Source organism: Gopherus flavomarginatus, chromosome 1, assembly GCF_025201925.1.
Source record: "Gopherus flavomarginatus isolate rGopFla2 chromosome 1, rGopFla2.mat.asm, whole genome shotgun sequence".
Taxonomy (NCBI): domain Eukaryota; kingdom Metazoa; phylum Chordata; order Testudines; family Testudinidae; genus Gopherus; species Gopherus flavomarginatus.
In genome coordinates, this window is record NC_066617.1 from 117230188 (window position 1) to 117249960 (window position 19773).

The 19773-nt window shown below is 43.8% G+C and overlaps 1 protein-coding gene across 13 annotated transcripts in view; it reads left to right on the plus strand.

Annotated features, from left to right (window-relative positions):
- The window catches only part of ERC1 (ELKS/RAB6-interacting/CAST family member 1), a 604755-nt gene that overhangs the window by 499550 nt on the left and 85432 nt on the right, over window positions 1-19773 (plus strand). For all 13 annotated transcript variants that reach the window (XM_050918047.1, XM_050918052.1, XM_050918028.1 and 10 more), the window contains one exon: window positions 15546-15690. In XM_050918047.1, coding sequence (XP_050774004.1) covers window positions 15546-15690 — 145 coding nt within the window. The remainder of the gene's footprint in view (window positions 1-15545; window positions 15691-19773) is intronic.

The following is a 19773-nucleotide window of genomic DNA, read 5'->3' on the forward strand; positions in this document are numbered from 1 at the left end:
GTTTACAATTTATGATTAAAACTCTACTATCTACACAATATACATAGACATAAAATGTAAAAACTTAAATATCTTAGAAACAGTAGCCAATCAGTTGTTTTAATTGTCATATTTGAATTCAGCACATCAAAATACATAATAAATATCACATTTTATCTCTGAAGCAGACGACATCTCAAAAATTGTAGACCAGTGAAATCTGAGAGATCTTGTGTTAAAAGTTCAATGCAAGAAGCCCTGCAGTTTTCTGTCACGGCACATCCAAAGTTACCTTCTTGTGCTGAGAAGATGTACAGCAAAGCCTACAAGGTTTTCCGTGCCACTATCATCCACCAGAGGTTCATTGTAGACCAGGAGGAGTTGTGGATAACAAGATTTACCGAGGCATGACTCCAGAAGTACACAAACGGAAAAATCTTGATAGCACAAGAATTCAGAATGATGAGTCAGCCATAGTGAGCATTCTGTGCACTATTGAATGTCTGATCAGTCCTTTTAATGCTCCTCAAAATGGACTAACATGTTTGAGTTCAGGTGTTGTTGCTGCCAGTAGGATAACAAACAACTTGTTTACTGCTCCAGAGAGAGGTGAAATTGCACTGATTGATAGACTTCCTGAACCAGTGGCTGCTTTCTGTTACTCAGGACATTTTTTCTTTTATCAAAAGCCAGAAATTGTAAACATTCTGTGATCAAGTAAAAACAAAAGCAAAAGTAGCTGGCAAACACTTGATTCTTCATAATGACAAGAAACACTTGTTATCTCTAGCTTGCTTGCTAGCATATATATACCTGCCCCTGGAAATTTCCATTACATGTATCTGAGGAAGTGGGTATTCACCCACGAAAGCTCATGCTCCAAAACGTCTGTTAGTCTCTAAGGTGCCACAGGATTCTTTGCTGCTTTTAAAGAAACACTTTGTAAGGCTTCTTGTATTAGGTCAGCAGTTCTGAACTTGCAGGCCACGTGCAGCCCAATTAGCACACAGCTGCCACCTAGCTCAGCTTTGTATTAAAGGCCGGCCCACGTACCGGGGTCTGCCAGGTTCCCATCTGCCCAGCATGGAGGGGTCAGAGCTGCTGGCCCGCCCCATGTGGCAGGAGTCCAAGATCCGGGGCAGCCACCTGGACCTGTGAGCTCCAGGGTCTGGAGCAGCTGCACGGCGGGGGGTCCGGGATCGGGGCAACTGGCTGGCCTCATGCAGCCCGGGTCCAGGATAGGGGTAGCTGGCCCCGCGACCTCCAGGGTGAGCAGCCGGCCACCTCCATGCTGTGGGGGTCCAAGGTTGGGGCTGCCCTGTGGAGTCCTGGGCATCCAGCTGGCCCTGCAAGCTCCAGGGCAGCCGTCTGGCAGGAGTCCAGGGCAGGCAGCTGGCCGGCCCCATGTGGCAGAGATCCGGGGTCGGGATCCAGGCTGCCGGTGCCCTGCCACCCACCTCTGTGGCCCAGGTAGCACATTGTGGGCCACTGTATTTGGTCAAAGGAGGAAAATTGATCTCTCAGAAATCTTGTGCTACTCTTTTGGAGCTGTTTCCTACCTTCTTGCTAGCTGACAGTACTTTGGCAAAAAACAGCAAATCAGCTCTGCTCAATCTTCTTCAGTCCAAAGCTGGAGACTGCCTTCATGGTCAACTTGACCATGTTCAAGAGAATGTGAAATAATCTTTGATGGAGTAGCTGTCATACAAGCACTACATGTTGTTCCTTCAACATTTGGTGAGCTTGCAGACACGATTTTAGTGTACATGATTAAGCTTGCAAGAAAGTACAAGTGTACGTGTTTAGACTTTGTCCCAGATCTGTACCCTGATCTTAGCATCAAAAATATGGAACAATCATGCCAAGCAGCTAGTGGTTTCCAAACTAGACACAGCTACAGAACAGACCAGAAAATCCCCAGTCTGTGGAAGAAGTTTCTTTCTGATGACAACAATAAGGAAGCACTTCAGAAATTCTTGTACATCACGTGGAGGGATGCAGATATGTAAGGTGTAAGCAAGGACATCACTCTCCACATAGCCGATGGAGAGGAATGACACTGCCTCGCTGTGCAAAAGGGTTCACAGACAGTAACAGCTGTTGATGAATTAAGATGTGACCATGAAGAACAGGGCTGGCTCTAGCCATTTCTCTGCTCCAAGCATGGCGGCACACTGCAGGGGACGCTCTGCCGCTTGCTGGTCCTGCGGCTCCAGTGGACCTCCCGCAGGCATGCCTGCGGATGCTCCACTGGAGCCGTGGGACCAGCGGACCCTCCGCAGGCACGCCTGCGGGAGGTCCACCAGAGCCGCCTGCCGCCCTCCCGGCAGCCTGCAGAGTGCCCCCGGTGGCATGCCGCCCCAAGCATGCGCTTGGCGTGCTGGAGCCTGGAGCCGGCCCTGATGAAGAATGTGACAGGTATATTTCTTCATGTGAAACATGCTGCCAGGGACGACCAGGCTGTGATAATTAGGAGCCCTGTTACAGATGTTGCAGACATAAACATCAGTCTTAAGTCACACTGTTAGTTAATTTGCATTTCTTGACTGGTGTTGGGAATTAAAGCCACATTATTGATTAATATTTTGTAGACATTGTATTGTGACTGCAAGCATGTAAAATGTCAAACAGGGAGATTTTCCTATCTTGCTGGTGGGTTCTCCTACCCAGACTTGTGTAAGTGTCAGAAGTGCGAGAACATTGACAAAAAAGCTGCTGAACCTGTCACTCACAATGATGACAAGTCCAACAAGAGTGACTTTGATTAATAGGATGCCATGATTTTCAGACTGGGAAATTAAAAAATGTATTTTATTCTGAGAATTAACCACTACAGTGCCAACAGCAATATACATAATTCAAAGTGAACACTGGATTTGAATAAGAAAATAACATTTTGATTTATATCAATAATTAAGTCAATTCATACCCGTCCAGATAAGCTTTCACTTATAAATATTTGAGAAATAAATGCCAATATACAAGGGAATTCTAATAAAAAGGTTTGTATAGTACTTTTTTCAGTGCTGCTGCTGAGGATAATATGCTAGTTGTCAAGGAAAATAGTAATATTTTAGGTATTTACTTAGAAAAATGTATCAGATGTATAAAAACTATCATTTCATGTAGTTAGGTCGATGTACAAACACTTCTCTGGAGGGTAAATGGTAACATTGTCCAACCTACAGTGAAAGGTGAGTATTGCCAAGAAAAACAAATTATGGGCATTGGGTAATATCTTGACCTATACTTTCTACCAAAAGGTAGACATGTTAATTTATTGCACATTACCTGTTGAACTGATGATTGTAGAAAATATTGATTCATAAAACACCCCAGTAGCACAAGAACTTTTAGGTTTTTAGCACATTTTTTGTCCATAAGTACAAAAAAGAAATTTCACCCAAACTGGCTATTTGCAATTTTTTTTTTGTATATGACTAAGTTCCTCAGTCCATGAAGTCTTGCCTTTAATATACTTCTACATACATTTCAATCATTTTCAGTCAATGTGGGCCTTTACAGGGAAAATATTAATGAAGTTATAGACAAGAAGCCTTTGTCACTATCGCATCAAAATTGTCAACTTTAGATGTGCCATGACAGAAAACTGCAGGGTTTCTTGTGGAGAACTTTTAACACAAGGTCTCTCATGTCATCGGCTATATAAATCTACAGAGTAAGTAAAAACAACGAGGAGTCCTTGTGGCACCTTAGAGACTAACAAATTTATTTGGGCATAAGCTTTCGTGGGCTATAACCCACTTCATCAGATGTATGGAGTGCATACCTGCCTACTTTTTTTCCACTCCATGCATCTGATGAAGTGGGTTATAGCCCACGAAAGCTTATGCCCAAATAAATTTGTTAGTCTCTAAGGTGCCACAAGGACTCCTCGTTGTTTTTGCTGATACAGACTACCCCTCTGAAGAGATTAAGTAGATTAACTCTTTTTTTGTATGCACAATTACTGACCTCATCACACAGCCTGTTGGTACCTTTACACTCAACAGATACTCTATCAAAGCCATGTCCATTGTGGCTGCTCAGCCCCCCCAATGACATCAGCATTCAATGCCAGAACTTATACAATGCCCAACCATCTCTGTTCCTTTCCCTCTGCTATGGAAAGTGTTAGGGAACCCTTCTGTGTCCAGTTTGCTTTGCAAACTTTACTTAGTGCTCTCTTTTTGTAGCTCTGAGTGTTAGTAGGATTTAGTCTTTAAATTGTACATAATTGATTTGTTTTAAAAAAACAACACACACACACACACACACACAAAACCCTCTCCCTTTGACTGAGGAGTCCCTTAAGGTTTTGGTTTGGTTCTGAAGTTATAGTGAGAACCAAGCCACATGAGTGCACCACTTATCTAGTTAGAGTCAGACGTCCACATTCAGTGCCTGGAGGAGGCATACTCGATGGCATAGTTCTCTTTGTTGTGTTTTCATTCCTGTGATGCTGCCCAGGAGTACCCAGTATTGTGAGGCACCTTGCTACCCTCTGCACTTAGCATGAGGAAGTCTTGCCTGTGCCTGCTGTGGATCAGCTCCCTGAATCCACCAGCCTCTGGCAATACAAGCACTACCTTCCAGGTCTCCACAGACCTCACCATCTCTGTATAGGTTAGTGATAGACACACTCCAGCACCTGAGTCCTCAGAGTGTCCCTCTGAAATGCACAGCCCCTGTTCCGTTGAACACTCACAGAACTCTATTTGCTACTCCCAAAGGAATAATACACACCAGCTTGTCAGATTGAGTGTCCGATCACCACTTTACTTAACACATAGCAAGCTAGCTAACTAGAGAGAGAGAGACAGTGAAAACAGGAATAAGTTTATTATCAAAGAACATAGATCCAAGTGGTAGAAAGTAAGAATTTTGGAAACAAATGTTACATATAAAACACACTTTCTAGAGCCTAACCTTAACTAACAAAGCATTCCCCTATCTCCTATAAAAGATCTTTGCCCTGCATTTTCAGCCAGGTTGGCTGAGATCCCTTCTGATAAGATCAAGCCCACTGGTGGCTTGTCCTCTCAGATTGAAGGACTACATGGGAGGGATGCGGGCGTTCATCTGCACCCCTGATATAGTTTTAAAAGTTTGTTTTACTCCTAAACCAGGTAACCCTTTCTGATTTTGTTTTTTCCTCCAGCCCCTGCAAACTGGTGATTAGCATTTTGCTGATTTTTCATAGGCATCCATTGTGAACCATGGAATAGTCAATTCGCACATGACCAAACATCCAATCTTAATTTTAAAATTGCCAATGATGGAGAATCCACCATGAACCTTGGGACATTGTTGGAATGGTTAATTATCCTCACTGTTAAGAATGTATGCCTTACTTCAGTCTGAATTTGTCTAGCTTCAACTTCCAGCTATTGGATCTTGTTATACCTTTCTCTGCTGGATTGAAGAGCCTGTTATCAAATATTTGTTTCCTGTGAAAGTATTTATAGACTATAATCAAGTCATCCCTTAATCTTCTCTTTGTTAAACTAAATAGATTGAGCTTCTTGAGTCTGTCACTATAAGGCATGTTTTCTAACCCTTTACTCTTCTCTGAACCCTTTCCAATTTATCAACAGCTTTCTTGAACTGTGGACATCAGAACTGGACACAGTTTTCCACCATTGCTAAAATAGAGAGAGAAAATAACTTCACTACTTCTACTGAAGTAGTACTGTTTATGCGTCCAAATATTAGCCCTTTTGGCCACAGCATCACCCTGTACTCATTTTCAGCTGATTATCCACCATGACCCCAAAATCTTTTTCAGAATCACTGCTTCCCAGGATAGTTTCTCCCCTCTTCTAAGTATACCTTACAGTCTTTGTTCCAGATGTATACGTTTATATTTATCCATATTAAAACATATATTGTTTGCTTGTACCCAGCTTACCAAGCAATCCAGAATGTTCTTTACCAATGACATATCTTCTTCATTATTTAGCGCTCCCCCAATTTTTGTGTCCGCTGCAAACTTTATCAGCTACCCTGTTTGCCAATCAGAGAATCACTTTTATGGATCCAGTGCTGAACTCCACTTTATGTAAGGGTTCATCAGCGTACATCAGACACTGAAGTTTCAGCCCTACCAAAGAATAAAATTATTTGAGGCACATGGGACCCCTGGCATTATTCTCCTATGTGACACCATATGCATGGCTGCACATGAGACTCTTACAACATTGGATTGCCTAGTCAACTCACCAAATATGGACATCTTCAGAGAACTTTGATCATCCCTGAAGAGGCGGAACTCTTCATTGAACAGCAGACATTGCATCCTTGGAGAGTTTTCTTTGACATTCCAACTCCTTCCACCATCTTTATGATAGTCAACACCATTATGTATTATCTGAAAAAACAAGGCCAAGCTTACTTTTCTCTTCTGTGCAAGGAGGCCATGAAATGCTAGCAGATGTGTACATTACATGCATCCAGTGGTTCTACACCTGGCAGAGGAGAAAAATGTGCAGGCAGACTCTCTTAGCAGGATGAGCCAAGATCAGCGCAGTGGTACTGAATGCACCTTTCATCCTACAACTCTTCCACAAGTGAGGCTTACACACTGAAGACACATTTGCCTCCAGGAATAGCCCCAAACATCCCCTCTGCTGTTCCAGATAGGGAGGAACACACAGCACATGTTCCTCTGGAACTGGAATGGAGGCCTTCTCTAGGCATTCCTTTAAATAATACTCATTCCTCAAAAAAATTAAAAATAGAGAGACAGGTCTAGAGTTCTTCTGATTATACTTTTATGCACAAAGACAACAGAGATATATCACCCTGCTAGTTATCCATAGAGCCACCAAGTAATATAACAAACAAGGTTTCCTGGAACTGTATCTCTTTCTAATGTATCTTGTAGACAAAGCACTGAACTTCAGTAAAATCAAAATTGAATTACATGAGCCCACCACTCCAGAGCCTGTAAACATTTTAAATCATCTTTTTTTTATCCTGCTTTCAATCTCTTACATCTTCTGTCATTAAAATAATTCAGCTGTGAGCTTAGCTGGCAGTATCCTGAAATGCAGTTCTCTTAAGGAGAAAACGTCATCTGAAGGCTACCCAGGGAAATTTACCAGTATAATTATACTGCTATAGTTATACTGGTATAATTCCCTGTGTGGACACTCTTATTCTGGAATAAGAGTGTCCATCCATAGAGTTATACCAGTATAAATGTAGAGGTATAATTATGGCAGTAAATTCCCCAGGTAGACAGGCCCTTTAAAGAGCAGCCTTACCACTAAGAATTCAGATACTCAGTGGCGGATTTAGAGTTTGTGGGGCCCTGTGCACAGCTTCATTTTTTGGGAGCCCCCCTCAGGATCCAGCCGAGAAAAAGAACATTCTCTCTTCCCCTCCCACCTTCCCAGTTTTTAATTCTTTTTTTCTTCATCCTCCTCCTATCTTATAAGTGATGGGAAGTAAAAGAAAATAAAGTGAGGTACCTTGATTGCAGGAGGGGTGCAGGAGAGGATGCATGGGTTGGACTCTGAGAGGGAGTTTGGGTGCTGGGTGTGGGCTCTAGGCTGGGTCGGGCTTTGGGAGGAAGTTTGGGTGTGGTCTTTGAGCTGGGGCGGGGGATTGGGGGCGGCAGGGGGGAGGGAGGGCAGCATTTACCTCAGATGGCACAGCTCCCAAAATGACTGGCACACACACCCCTCTGGCAGCGTCTCCTAGGCGGAGAAGGCCAGGGGGTCTCCACATGCCACTGCCTGCAGGCGTCTCCCCCGCAGCTCCCATTGGCCGCAGTTCCCAGCCAATAGGAGCTGCAGAGTCGGCGCTCAGCACGGGCAGTGCAGGGAAACACCACCACCCTGCCCACCCCAGAAGCCGCATGGACATGCCAGCTGCTTCCGAGTGTGGTGTGGAGGGAGGGAGGCAGAGCAAGCAGAGGGCCACCATAGCCCTTCTGCTGGCACATCTCTGCACACCCCTTTGGGGGAGGGGAGCAGCAGGTCTCCATGCACTGGCCATGGAGGGGGCAGCGCGCAGAGCCACCCTCCCCCTCGCCATGGGCACGCAGAGACATGCCAGCAGCCGTCCGCTTCCGGGAGCAGTGTGGATCCACTGGCCACGGCATGCAGGCCACGTGCCTGACCGAGTCCTGCTGCACCACTGGCCAGGACTCGGGGTCAGGTTGTCAGGTGAGATCTATCCTGCATTTTGGGGGGCCTCCTGTCATTGGGGGCCCCATACCACCGCATGGTTTGTTTCATGGTAAATCCACTCCTGCAGGTACTTTCAAAGCAGGATTATATATGTGATAGAGAAATTCTGAGACAAGGATAAACAGGAAACTTCCTAACGAGAACATCTTAAACTCCTTCACTGTAGAGGTCATTTTTCCTCTTTTTCAAGTGTCAAGTGGATATTTTTAGACAATTACCCTTAAGTTAGGGAATGAAAATTATGGTAGCCCAAGGTTTGGGACTTAATATAGCAATTTCTGGACATATAGCAAAAAACACTGCTAGACCAAAGAGAAGTGACAGTGCTACAGTCTGACATATCTCAAACTCTCACGACTAGAAATTCTGTGCACTATGTATAACTTGAAGTCTTCACTTTCCATTTGTGGATAGCATTTGTTTCTGGGTCCTGTTAGACAATGAGATCAAATTTTAAAATGATGTCATTCTGATTACTATCTTGTATTTCTATTATTTAGATTCTGATATGATTTTTAGTTATTACTATTTTGAACTGCTAAACCTCATAAACCTAATGCTCTTCAGATATTAGCAGCTAAATTCGTGTCAAACATTATTTTGGGGAGGGGAGGCAGAATGGAGGAGTGAAAAATAGTAGCAGTTATATATATTTTAAGATTAGTCTCTGATGAAACATCCAGACTCAAAATGTTAGCAGACAAGTACAGATGCCTTTGACTTTTGACTTTTCTAAGCAACGCTAATATGATTTTGATCCCTACTTCATTGTTTGCCAGATTTTTGTTTCAATAAACCTACCATTACTTAAACCATCTGTAGAGTTGTGTTTCACGTATTTCACGTATTGCTAGAATACCATGCCAGCATGGATGCCTTTTTCTTTTACCTGAGGCTCCAAATGTTTGGGAAGCAACAGTACAGCTGGTTCTGCTTATAGACCTCAGTTTTTTCTGTGGTCTTAATCAGGTTTAGTGTACGCTAGAACCTCAGAGTTACGAATACCTTGGGAATGGAGGTTGTTCTTAACTCTGAACAAAATGTTTTGGTGGTTGTTCAAAAAGTTTACAACTGACCTAAAACTTTATTATGCAGAAGAAAAATGCTGCTTTTAACCATCTTAATTTAAATTAAACAAGCACAGAAACCTGATCAAATCTTTTTTTTAAATTTTCCCTGTATTTTTTATTAGTTTACATTTAACACAGTACTGTACTGCACAGTATTTGCTTTAATTTTTGTTTGTTTCTCTGCTGCTGCCTGGTTCCGTATTTCCAGTTCCAAATGAGGTGTGTGGTTGACTGGTCAGTTCACAACTCTGAGATTCTATGATATATAGTTGCTAATGTTGGTGTAGTCTGGTTTAAGGTTTTATTAGTTGTTTAGAGTTCTTTTTACTCATTGATGCTATTATGAAGTTCTGGTCAGGTCTATGATAGCAAATCGATCTGTCAGGAGACCAGTGTTTCAGAGATTCATAATTTATAATGCCAGAAGGGACTATTCTGACTATGTAGTCTGATCTCTTGCATAACAGGTCATAGGACTTCCCTGAATTAAGTCCTGTTTGAACTAGAGCACATTTTTAGAAAAACATCCAGTCATGATTTAAAAATTTCCAGTGAGAGAAAACCCACTGCAACTCTTGGTAAGTTGTTCCTGTGGTTAATTACCCTGTTAAAAGTGTGCACTGTCATTTTAGTCTAAATTTATATAGCTTCAACTCCAAGCCATTGAATCTTGTTATCCCTTTGTCTCCTAGACTGAAGAGCCCTTTATTATCAAATTTTGAGAGGTGTGCCTCTATTCACACACCTTTCTTTCTGGCCTCCAGAGCACATGCTCACTAGAGTTGCCAGGTGTCCTGTTTTCAACCGGAATGCCTGGTCAAAAAGGGACCCTGGCAGCTCCAGTCAGCAGTGCCGACTGGGCCATTAAAAGTCCGGTGGTGGTGCTGCAGGGCTCAGACAGAGTAGTCTCTACCTGTCCTGGCACCGCACTGCGCCCCAGAAGCATCCAGCAGGTCTGGCTTCTAGGTGGGGCAGACCCTGGGCTCTGAGCACTGCCCCTACCCCGAGCACCAGCTCTACACTCTCATTGTCTGGGAACCATGGCCAATGAGAGCTGGGGCGGGGGGCTGTGCCTGTGGGCAAGAGCAGTGCGCGGAGCCTCCTGGGCCCCAGGTGCCGGACCTACTGCTGACCACTTCTGGGTCTCAGCGCAGAGCCAGGACATGCAGGGAGCCTGTCTTAGCCTCACTGCACCACTGACTGGGAGCCACCCGAGGTAAGCCCATGCCCCAGCTCTGAGCCCCCCCCCAAGTTTTTCATCCCTGGCCCCACCCCAGACTCCACACATCCAGCCTGAGCCCTCACCCCCCACTGCACCTCAGCCCAGAGCCCCCTCCCACATCCTGAACCCCCTCATCGCTGGCCCCAGTCCAGAGCCCACACCCCCAGCCCAAAGCTAGTACTCCCTCCTGCACCCCAACCCCCCGCCTCAGCCCCCTCCCTTACTCTGAATCCCTTGGCCCCACCCCCTAGCCTGAAGCCCTCTTCTGCACCCCAAACTGCTCATCGCCTGCCCCACCCCAGACCCCATTCCGTACTCTGAATCCCTCGACCCCACCCCCCAACCTGGAGCCCCTTCCTGCACCTCAAACCCCTCATCCCCAGCCCTGAGCCTGCAGTCCCAGCCAGAGTTCCCAGCCCCTCGCACACCCAACTCCCTGCCCCAGCCCGGAGCCCCCTCCCACCCCCAAACCCCACACCCCCAGTTAGACCACTAACCCCCTTCCGCACCCCAACTCCCTGCCCCAGCCCAGTGAAAGTGAGTAAGGGTGGGGGAGAGCGAGCCACCGAGGGAGGAGGAATGTAGCAGGCGGGGCTAGGATGTTCGGTTTTTTGCGATTAGAAAGTTGGCAACCCTAGTGCTCACTGCCTTCTATGTAAGTCTTTTATCTCAAAAAGCCAGAAAGAAAGATTCTTCGTGTTATCTTGCTTAGTCCTAACTTTGCTTAGATTTACAATCTTGCTCCTCTCTTTAAATTTGCAACATCCATGTGTCAGGGGTGTCGCCAAAACAAGCTGCGCTCCCCCAGTTGGAGGGTGGTCCTTTAGGAGCCTTTGTCTACACTACCACTTATGTCAGCAAAACTTATACCACTCAGGGTATGAAAAAACACACCCCTGAGTGGCATAAGTTATGCTGGTATAAGTGGTAGTGTGCACAGCGCTATGTCGGTAGGAGAGCTTCTCTTGCTGACATAGCTACTGCCGCTCTTTAGAAGTGGTTTAATTATGTCAGCAGGAGAGCTCTCTCCCGTCAGCGTAGAGCAGCTACATGAGAGATCTTACAGTGGCACAGCTGCATACATAGGCGCCAAGTTTCCCCGGCACTGGTGGGTGCTCGTGCCGGCCCCGCCCCTCCCCCATTCCAACCCCTTCTCCAAAGCCCCCCCCAACTCCTCCCCCTCCCTGCCCTATTGGACCCCTTCCCCAAATCCCCGTCCCCGCCTCTTCCCCAAGCATGCTGTGTTCCCCCTTCTCTCCCCCACCACTGCGTGAAACAGCTGTTTTGTGGCGCTGGGAGCTGAGAGGGAAAGCAGGCACAGGGCACGCTTGAGGGAGGCAGAGATGGAGATGAGCTGGGGCGGGGAGCTGCCGGTGGGTGCTGAGCACCCACCAATTTTTCCCTGTGGGTGCTCCAGCCCCAGAGCACCCACAGAGTTGGTGCCTATGGCTGCATTGATACAGCTGTGCTGCTGTAAACTCTCTAGTGTAAACATAGCCCAATAGTATAGTCTTTAGCTGTCTGATGGTATAATCTAAATACAGCCTTCAAGCCTGCACCTGCTACAGAGAGGGCTTCCACTTTATGTTGCAAGGACATCAGCATAGATTCTCCCTTACTGGTAGTATTTGCTGACTCTGATAGGACCGTATTGAGACAAGTCTGTTTCAGGCAGGAGGAGCTGCCTCAGAGGTAGCCTCTAACTTAGGAGCATGAAACCAGCAGAGAGACTTTCACATATACCTCTTCAGATGACACTTGTGGAGCATATCTCCCTGTACCCTTCTCTTCAGCATCAAGGAAAACTTGCTGTAGACATTGCCCTCTTCAGTCACAGGGACTCCATCTTCTATTGAATGTGTTTACAAGCAGCAGTAAGGGAACATAATTTCTCTTTTAAAAGCAGTATAAGTAACCCATGATTTTCAGAGAATATCACTGCAATTAACTTAGAAGCTTAATGACAGTTTGCATTCAAAAGGTGCTGTCTGCACAATGATGACCTCTAGAAATGCTTTTCACTTAACAAATGAATAGGTTAATTGGATCTTGAAACATTGACCAGACTCAACAGAAATTGTAACACATGCAGAGACCAAACATAGTCAACATCTAATAACTAAAATTTTCTGCAATCCAATATGGTAAAGGTAATAGTCCTGTGCATAAGTTATAATTGAACTAATATATAAACCAAGTTTAAACACTTGACATCGCCACTTTTAATTTGAGGAGACAGAAAAACTTTGGAATGCATTCGAAAATCTACTAATTTTTGAAGGCCTCATCTTAATTTTTCATAATGTTTGTTGAGCATATTTAAATGAATCAAAATAAAATAGATGCCTTGTTCAATTAATCTCATACTCTAGGTCAGTTCTCCTCTCTCTTGGAAAGACACATGTAACTTTATACAGCAATTCTGTTTCAGAAAGTCTGTGTTGAATTTTGGCCGGGACACTAGAGTTGTCAACCCCTACTCTTATGCAATGTGCTGTGTGATCTTTAATCTATCAAATGAACCTCTTGCTGTATTTTCTTCAATACTGACTCAGAGAAGAGGGCCACCTACAGGACAACAGTTTCTTCAGCACCAGGGATTTCCTTACAAGCGCTGACCAGGCTCAACCCTACTTAGGTTAGAGTTCAGACTGAATAGGAAAGTAAGGAGATATGATTGCAAATAAACAATATAAAATAAACAGGAATTCACCTTAACATATACAAGTATGCTCAATTGATATGTGTTCTGTAGATTTTTGAAACAAGGTCATAGTCTTTGTCTCCTAGCATCCACAAGATGCTCCCAAAGTGCAGGAGAATATGAGAGAGTTCGATGCTGTTGGGAAAAGGTAAAATTCTATGTCTAATTATCACACAACTGTGACCACAGGATCCTGCACTAGTTTTTTAGCTAATATGCAGCTCTCTCTAAGCTATCAATGGTTTGCTCTGAAGACAAGCCGACATTTGTCTCAGTCGCTCAATGCAGAAAGCCGACAAAAGCTCCTCATCATCCTGAATATTGACAGGGGAAGTCATAGGACAGCAAAAGCATCCTTGATAAGGGAGGGTCCCCTTTTGCCAGCTCTCAGTCAACCCCAGTGCTTTCTGCCAGCGGCCTCTTCATCATCTCTCTGATAACAGAACAGGGCCTGTATCTTCCCGTTATCTTCATTTGCTTCTGGGAATACTGTGCACTGCAAAAATAAGTGCAGCTAATTTGCCACAGACCACTTTCCTCCTCAAATAGCTACACGAATAGCCAATATATTTTAAGAAGATGGAACACAATGGTCCACTCTGTTATATATTTATATATCACACCAGTATATATTAGAAATCCCTACAATAGAGGGAATCTGTTTAGAACAGTCTGAAGTACCCAGAAATGATGAAAACCTAACCTAAAACAATGCTGAGCTGAGTCTAAGAAACTAGGAAGTTCTGAACAGGAACACAGCACATCACTCTTCTCCCACCCTACCTGGTTATCGATCCTACCTACTGAATCAATAGTCTCGATACACAGCAAAATAGGGTCTTTTATAAGCCATTTGCATCATTGACTGGTGTAGAGTAAGTCTCCCAGAGTTTGATACCACCTTGGTGAATGTCATAATTAATCCTGGCCCTAGAATCACACTCCCTATCACAGCATTCCACAGTACACATATATCCAACTCTGTACTGTGACAATACCCAGGGTACAGTCTGGACTGCTGAATAGCTGTGTCTCCTCCAACCTGAGATCCCTTTTGTACTGCTTTACTGGTGAACAGCCAGTCCTGGCCAGTTAACACAATCTCCCTCCAGCATGTAACTTGTTCCCAGCTAACAACATTGAGTGCTACTAGGCAGTCACCCACGAATTACACTGCAGAAGAACACCAGCAGATTCTCTAGTCCCAGACTGTACCCTCAGAAATGTGCATCTTTTATTTCCCAGCACACTGCTGAACAGTGCAAGCTTGTATAAAGTCCATCATTTCATCAGTGGAAAATGATATGCACCAGCCTTTGTTATCCCAAATGGAGTTTCCCACACACTTTAATCCAAACACACACTGGTTTAGATAAATCAATAAAACAAGTTTATTAACTACAGAAAGATAGATTTTAAGTGATTACAAGTAATGAGGCATAAAAGTCTGATTTGGTTACAAAGAAAATAAAAAGATAATACACAAGCTAAATGACTAACTCAATAAGCTAAAAAGCTACACAGAGTCCTGTGGCACCTTATAGACTAACAGAAGTATTGGAACATAATCACGCATCTGACGAAGTGGGTATTCACCCACAAAAGCTTATGCTCCAATACTTCTGTTAGTCTATAAGGTGCCACAGGACTCTGTCACTTTTTACAGATCCAGACTAACACGGCTACTCCTCTGATACTTAATAAGCTAAGTGAATTTAAGAGCAAAAGGTTTTTCTCACCATAAGCTTACAGCAGTCTGTACTGGCTGAAAAGGCCCCCCATCCAGGATTCCCCCATCCCATCCCCAATTTAAGTTCTTTGAGAGTCACTGATGCCATGAGCAGAGATGAAAAAGGATAGTGAAATCCAGCATTTTCCTCCCCTCTTTATAAATCAGTTTCTTGTGCTAGAAATATCCTTGCTGAGTTATGGTAACGAAACAGGCTCTTGTGGACGTGAAGTTTAAACTGTCCCTGTGATGGAATGTAATTTTCTTACTTACCCCTTCCCCCCTGCTGGAGAATGTCTGCTTAAGCAGGTGATAGCCCTTTAGCACCTGCCTGGAGTGCCACTGTGTCTTTGTCTCTGAAAAACTGGTTTGGTCCTGCTTTTCTTAACCTTGGAGCCTGTTATAACAGTGTTATACAGTAGAGTCTTGTAACTTTACATACAGTGTTGCCACGCATATTTTACCAGTACAATACTGTTCAGCAGATTATGATTTTTCACGTCAGACCTCAAAAGTCATATTTTGTAAATATATATATATCATAACTTTATAAAAGGATGAACAAAGAGTACAGGTTGTCATAGATACCCCTTACTTTTTAAGGACACCAGTGCACTGTATTCTTTTTTTCCCCCCCCCCCAGACAAGAAGCTCTTCTAGCTGCCATCAGTGAAAAAGATGCCAACATTGCTCTGCTAGAGCTTTCATCCTCTAAGAAGAAGACCCAAGATGAAGTGGCTGCACTGAAGCGAGAGAAGGACCGTCTGGTGCAACAGCTCAAGCAACAGGTGGGAAGGGACAGAATCAGGCATGTGGGCTGGTGGTACGGAATTATTATCATGGGTGATATAACTTTATAAATTAAAAATATACTGCCTTGCTGAGTACTGGGACAGAACCAGGGGTGCTTTCTGATCAGAGATTTCTCCACTTCCTCCTTAGAAGGCAGTAGTGCTCTAGTGACAATGGTTTTACACTTTCCATTTAATATTGAAATAAAATGATTAATGTTCACATAGTAAAGTTCTTTTCTTGATTTTTAACCAATATTAAAGCAGTTTAGAAACTGATTTTACAATTTCATAACATTCAACTTTACTGGTAGAGGCATAAATACTGTCACTTTCCAGCAAGATAACATTCCGCTAGCAAGAGACTCAAATGTAATATGCATATACCCAGTTTGATCGTGGTGGAAAGTGCTTCTCAGCATGTGAGCTTCCAGAGTGTCATACTGAACATAATGGTGAGGGATAGCTTTCAATTAAGGGCATGCATGTCTTTATATGACAACACGAGCCTGACTTGTGAATCCCTTTGCAAAACAGACAGGGACTCTAGGGGGAAGTCTTTTGGGGGGAGGAAGTAATGTCGTGTCCTGATAGTATAGTGGGCCTGAATAGATCCATTTAACTGGCTATGGTAGAATGCAAATAGTGCTTTTCTTTTGACTTTGGCAGAAAGCATTAGTTGTTTGTATAATTTCATAGCTGTTGGTAATGTGTGTACAGATTGACTTTTCTTAAGAGAACAACATATATAGATTGTTTATATCTCCTCAAATCAGAAATTAATCCATGAACGGATCAGCCCCAGTTTACTTCCCAACAAGCAATTCCTGAGCTCTTTAGCCATTCAGACTAAGCAAGACTTTCTTTGATTTAAAACACTTCAGTGGAGAGACATGGATTCATCAAAGGAGGAAAGTACTTTGGTTCAGAGAGATTTTGTAGCAATTTTCTCCTTCAACTTTGCTCTGTGCCTCTCCCACACTATATCATGTTCCCACCCACTGACATTGCTTGTGTGTTACTGTGAAAGAGAAGGAAGGAGTCCTGCCAAAGACATTTTGGTTTTTTAATTTGTGTGCACTAAAGCTTAGATGAGGGAGCATTTCAGAAAGAAGATAAGGCATCAATTTTTTTTTTAATTTAAAGCTTCTAGTCCCTGAATTGCAGGAATGTGCCTCGATATAGAAACATTGCCTAATGAAGCAGTCAGCATTGACCAGGCTTTCCAGTAAATGGAGCTGCCTGCTTAGGATTGGTTGTCAACCTCCATGAAGGGATTTCCTCTATCATCAGAAGAAAGGGAGGCGAATTGGAAGGCAAGGGTTACCAACTAACGTAGTCCCAATTTACTTGCTCCCAAAGTAGTTTGTCTCCTTGACTGGTTCATGGTGAAACAGTGGTTGAGAGTCTGCTTCAGATGAGGGGGCCAGGGCTGATGCAAGAAAACAGAGCTGAAGGTTGTCTAACAAAGTCCAGATGTGCTGTGGTCAGTGCCAGCCAGTGTGTTCTAATTATAAGTCAGAGAGAAGCCCCTGCAGTGCGTGTCAAGCGGGCACCCACACTGGAATTAATGTAAATCAAGAGAGCTTTGGCCTCCTTTAATGCAGTTCATCCACCAGCCATCTGTCCAAGAATGGCCTGTGTTTCTGTGATTCATTTTCTTCTCAAACTAAGATTTAACAAGCAGCATACAGTAATTATCACAGCTTAAAGTCCTGGTCCACAGCTGTGAGTTGTAAATGGAAGGCATATGAGAATAGGCTGAATTTTTCGTCTCTGTGGGCTCATACTGAGACCTGTGGAGGTTTCCTGGAATAAGATCTCTAGGATAAGGTCTGTCATTTACTATATGTGTACAGTGCCTAGCACCGCAGAGCTCCAAGCTGGTTGAGATCTCTAGGCGCAACCACAGTTTAAATGTTTAATAATAATAATGCTGTTGCTTGGAGGCTCCAATCCATGGGGATTCTCAATTCATGAGCGTGGGAGCTCAGAGTCAGATTGTTATTCAGTTGGAATTGTTTGAGAAGCATCATATATATTGGTGGTAATGTATAAATGTGTAATAATAACTTTCACTCCCTTTTGAATACAGAAGTAGCAATAGGTTGGCTCAATAAATTGATAAAGGGATCTCAAACCTTTCATATCTGTAGTAGATCACGGGTTTGAATCCAGTTCAGGTCGGTAGTGAACAGCTGTTGTAACCATTCCATATGTGCGTAAAAAATAAATAAGTATTCTGCAGTAATTATCTAAACGAGCGGTTCTCAAACTGCAGGTCAGGACCCCAAAGTGGGTTGCAACCCCATTTTAATAGGGTCGCCAGGGCCAGCATTAGACTTGCTGGGATCCCAGGCTGAAGCTGCAGCCTGAGCTCCACCCCGAGCCAAAACAGCGGGGCTTGGGCTGTGGCCCTCTCCTACCCCCCCCCCCCCCCAGGGTAGCGGGGCTCAATCTTCGGCCCCTTTCCCAGCACCCAAGGCGGCAGGACTCAGGCTCCAGCCCCCTCCTGGGGTCATGTGGTAACTTTGTTATCAGAAGGGGGTCGCGGTGCAATAAAGTGTGAGAACTCCTGATATAAATTAACATAGCAGCTTAAAACAATGTTACTGGGGTGTTTTTGAGTATTACTGGAGAATGCTGTAGCATTTTTTAATAAAAGATATGACCAGTGCTTGGCAATCTTTTTATTTCATAGTGGACAGAGAGATGTCCGTATCACAAAAACCACCACTACAGTTTTCTAAGTGATACCTTTGTAATCTTATTGGTGATTTCAAAATAGGTACCAAGGATTAAATGCGTATGATCAATGAACTCCTTTTCACCCCTGATCTTCCTCATCCATGGGAGATCTGAGGCATATTTGAAAGGGTCAAACAGTATAAAGAAAGCTTACACTACTGCTGCATGTGCTGTACCTGTCCTGTGGACAGATGGAGCATTATTAATCTGGCATCTTTCACCAGTATTCAGTACATTTTTAATTATAAAAAGACACTAATTGTGTTCAGTGGCATAATTAGGGTGACCAGATGTCCCAATTTTATAGGGACAGTCCCAATTTTTGGGTCTTTTTCTTATATAGGCTCCTATTACTCCCTCCACCCCCACCCTGATTTTTCACACTTGCTGTCTGGTCACCCTAGGCATAATATTCACCAAAAACATCGCCATTGTCCATGAGGAATTAGTCACTTGCTGAGGTTTGCTCTTAGAGCTTTTCTATCCTGAATATCTGTCCAGGAAAAGAAGAAATCTCACCTAGAGGTAGGAGAAGAGGGTTTGTTATTGAGTTATAAAAAGATTTCTGCTATCCATGTCAGTTCTCACAAGCTCTGCTCTGGAATGATGAAGGGAGAATGAGCCATCGTTCCCCTCTGCCTCCATCTCTTCCCGCTGACAGCATGAGAAACATCTGTTCAAACTTCTCACTAGTGGCTCACTGGTCGTCCTCCCCATACCTGCCTAGGCAAGGTGATCTTGTTTGCTTCACTAGCAATACGGGCAGGATCTGCTCCACTGTCATCGTAGCTGCATTATCCTGTTGAACCACATGACAGTTTTTAAAAAAAAAAAAAAGTTCCAACCATGTTTTAGAAAGAAGGCAGAAGAAAGTGACACTGAACATGTATAGCTGACAAAATGACATTCTCAGAACCTCTCCATTTAAAAGTGAAATGCTTCTTTGACTATTCCGGAGGTTAACTGTTGGTGTTGTATAGTGCCTGACTGCTGATCTCTCAGGGCTTGTCTGCACAGTGGGTTAATGCGCTTTAATGTGATTTCTAAAGCACACTAACAAGTTGCACATTAATTGTTCCATGTAAACCCTGCTGGTGTACTTTAACATAGTGTGTTTTGAATAGGGCACTAGGGAATATTTAGTGCGCACCAGCAAAGTCCATGAGGTCCAATACATTAGTGTGATATAGAAATCATACCCCCACAGAGTACATTTCCCACTGTGTAGACAAACCCTCATTTGCTTGTCTCAGTAACAAGAGGGCTCTGCCCTGTACTCCATACCCTCTGTGTACCTGTAGTGATCTACAATGCTTATACTGCAAATACAGT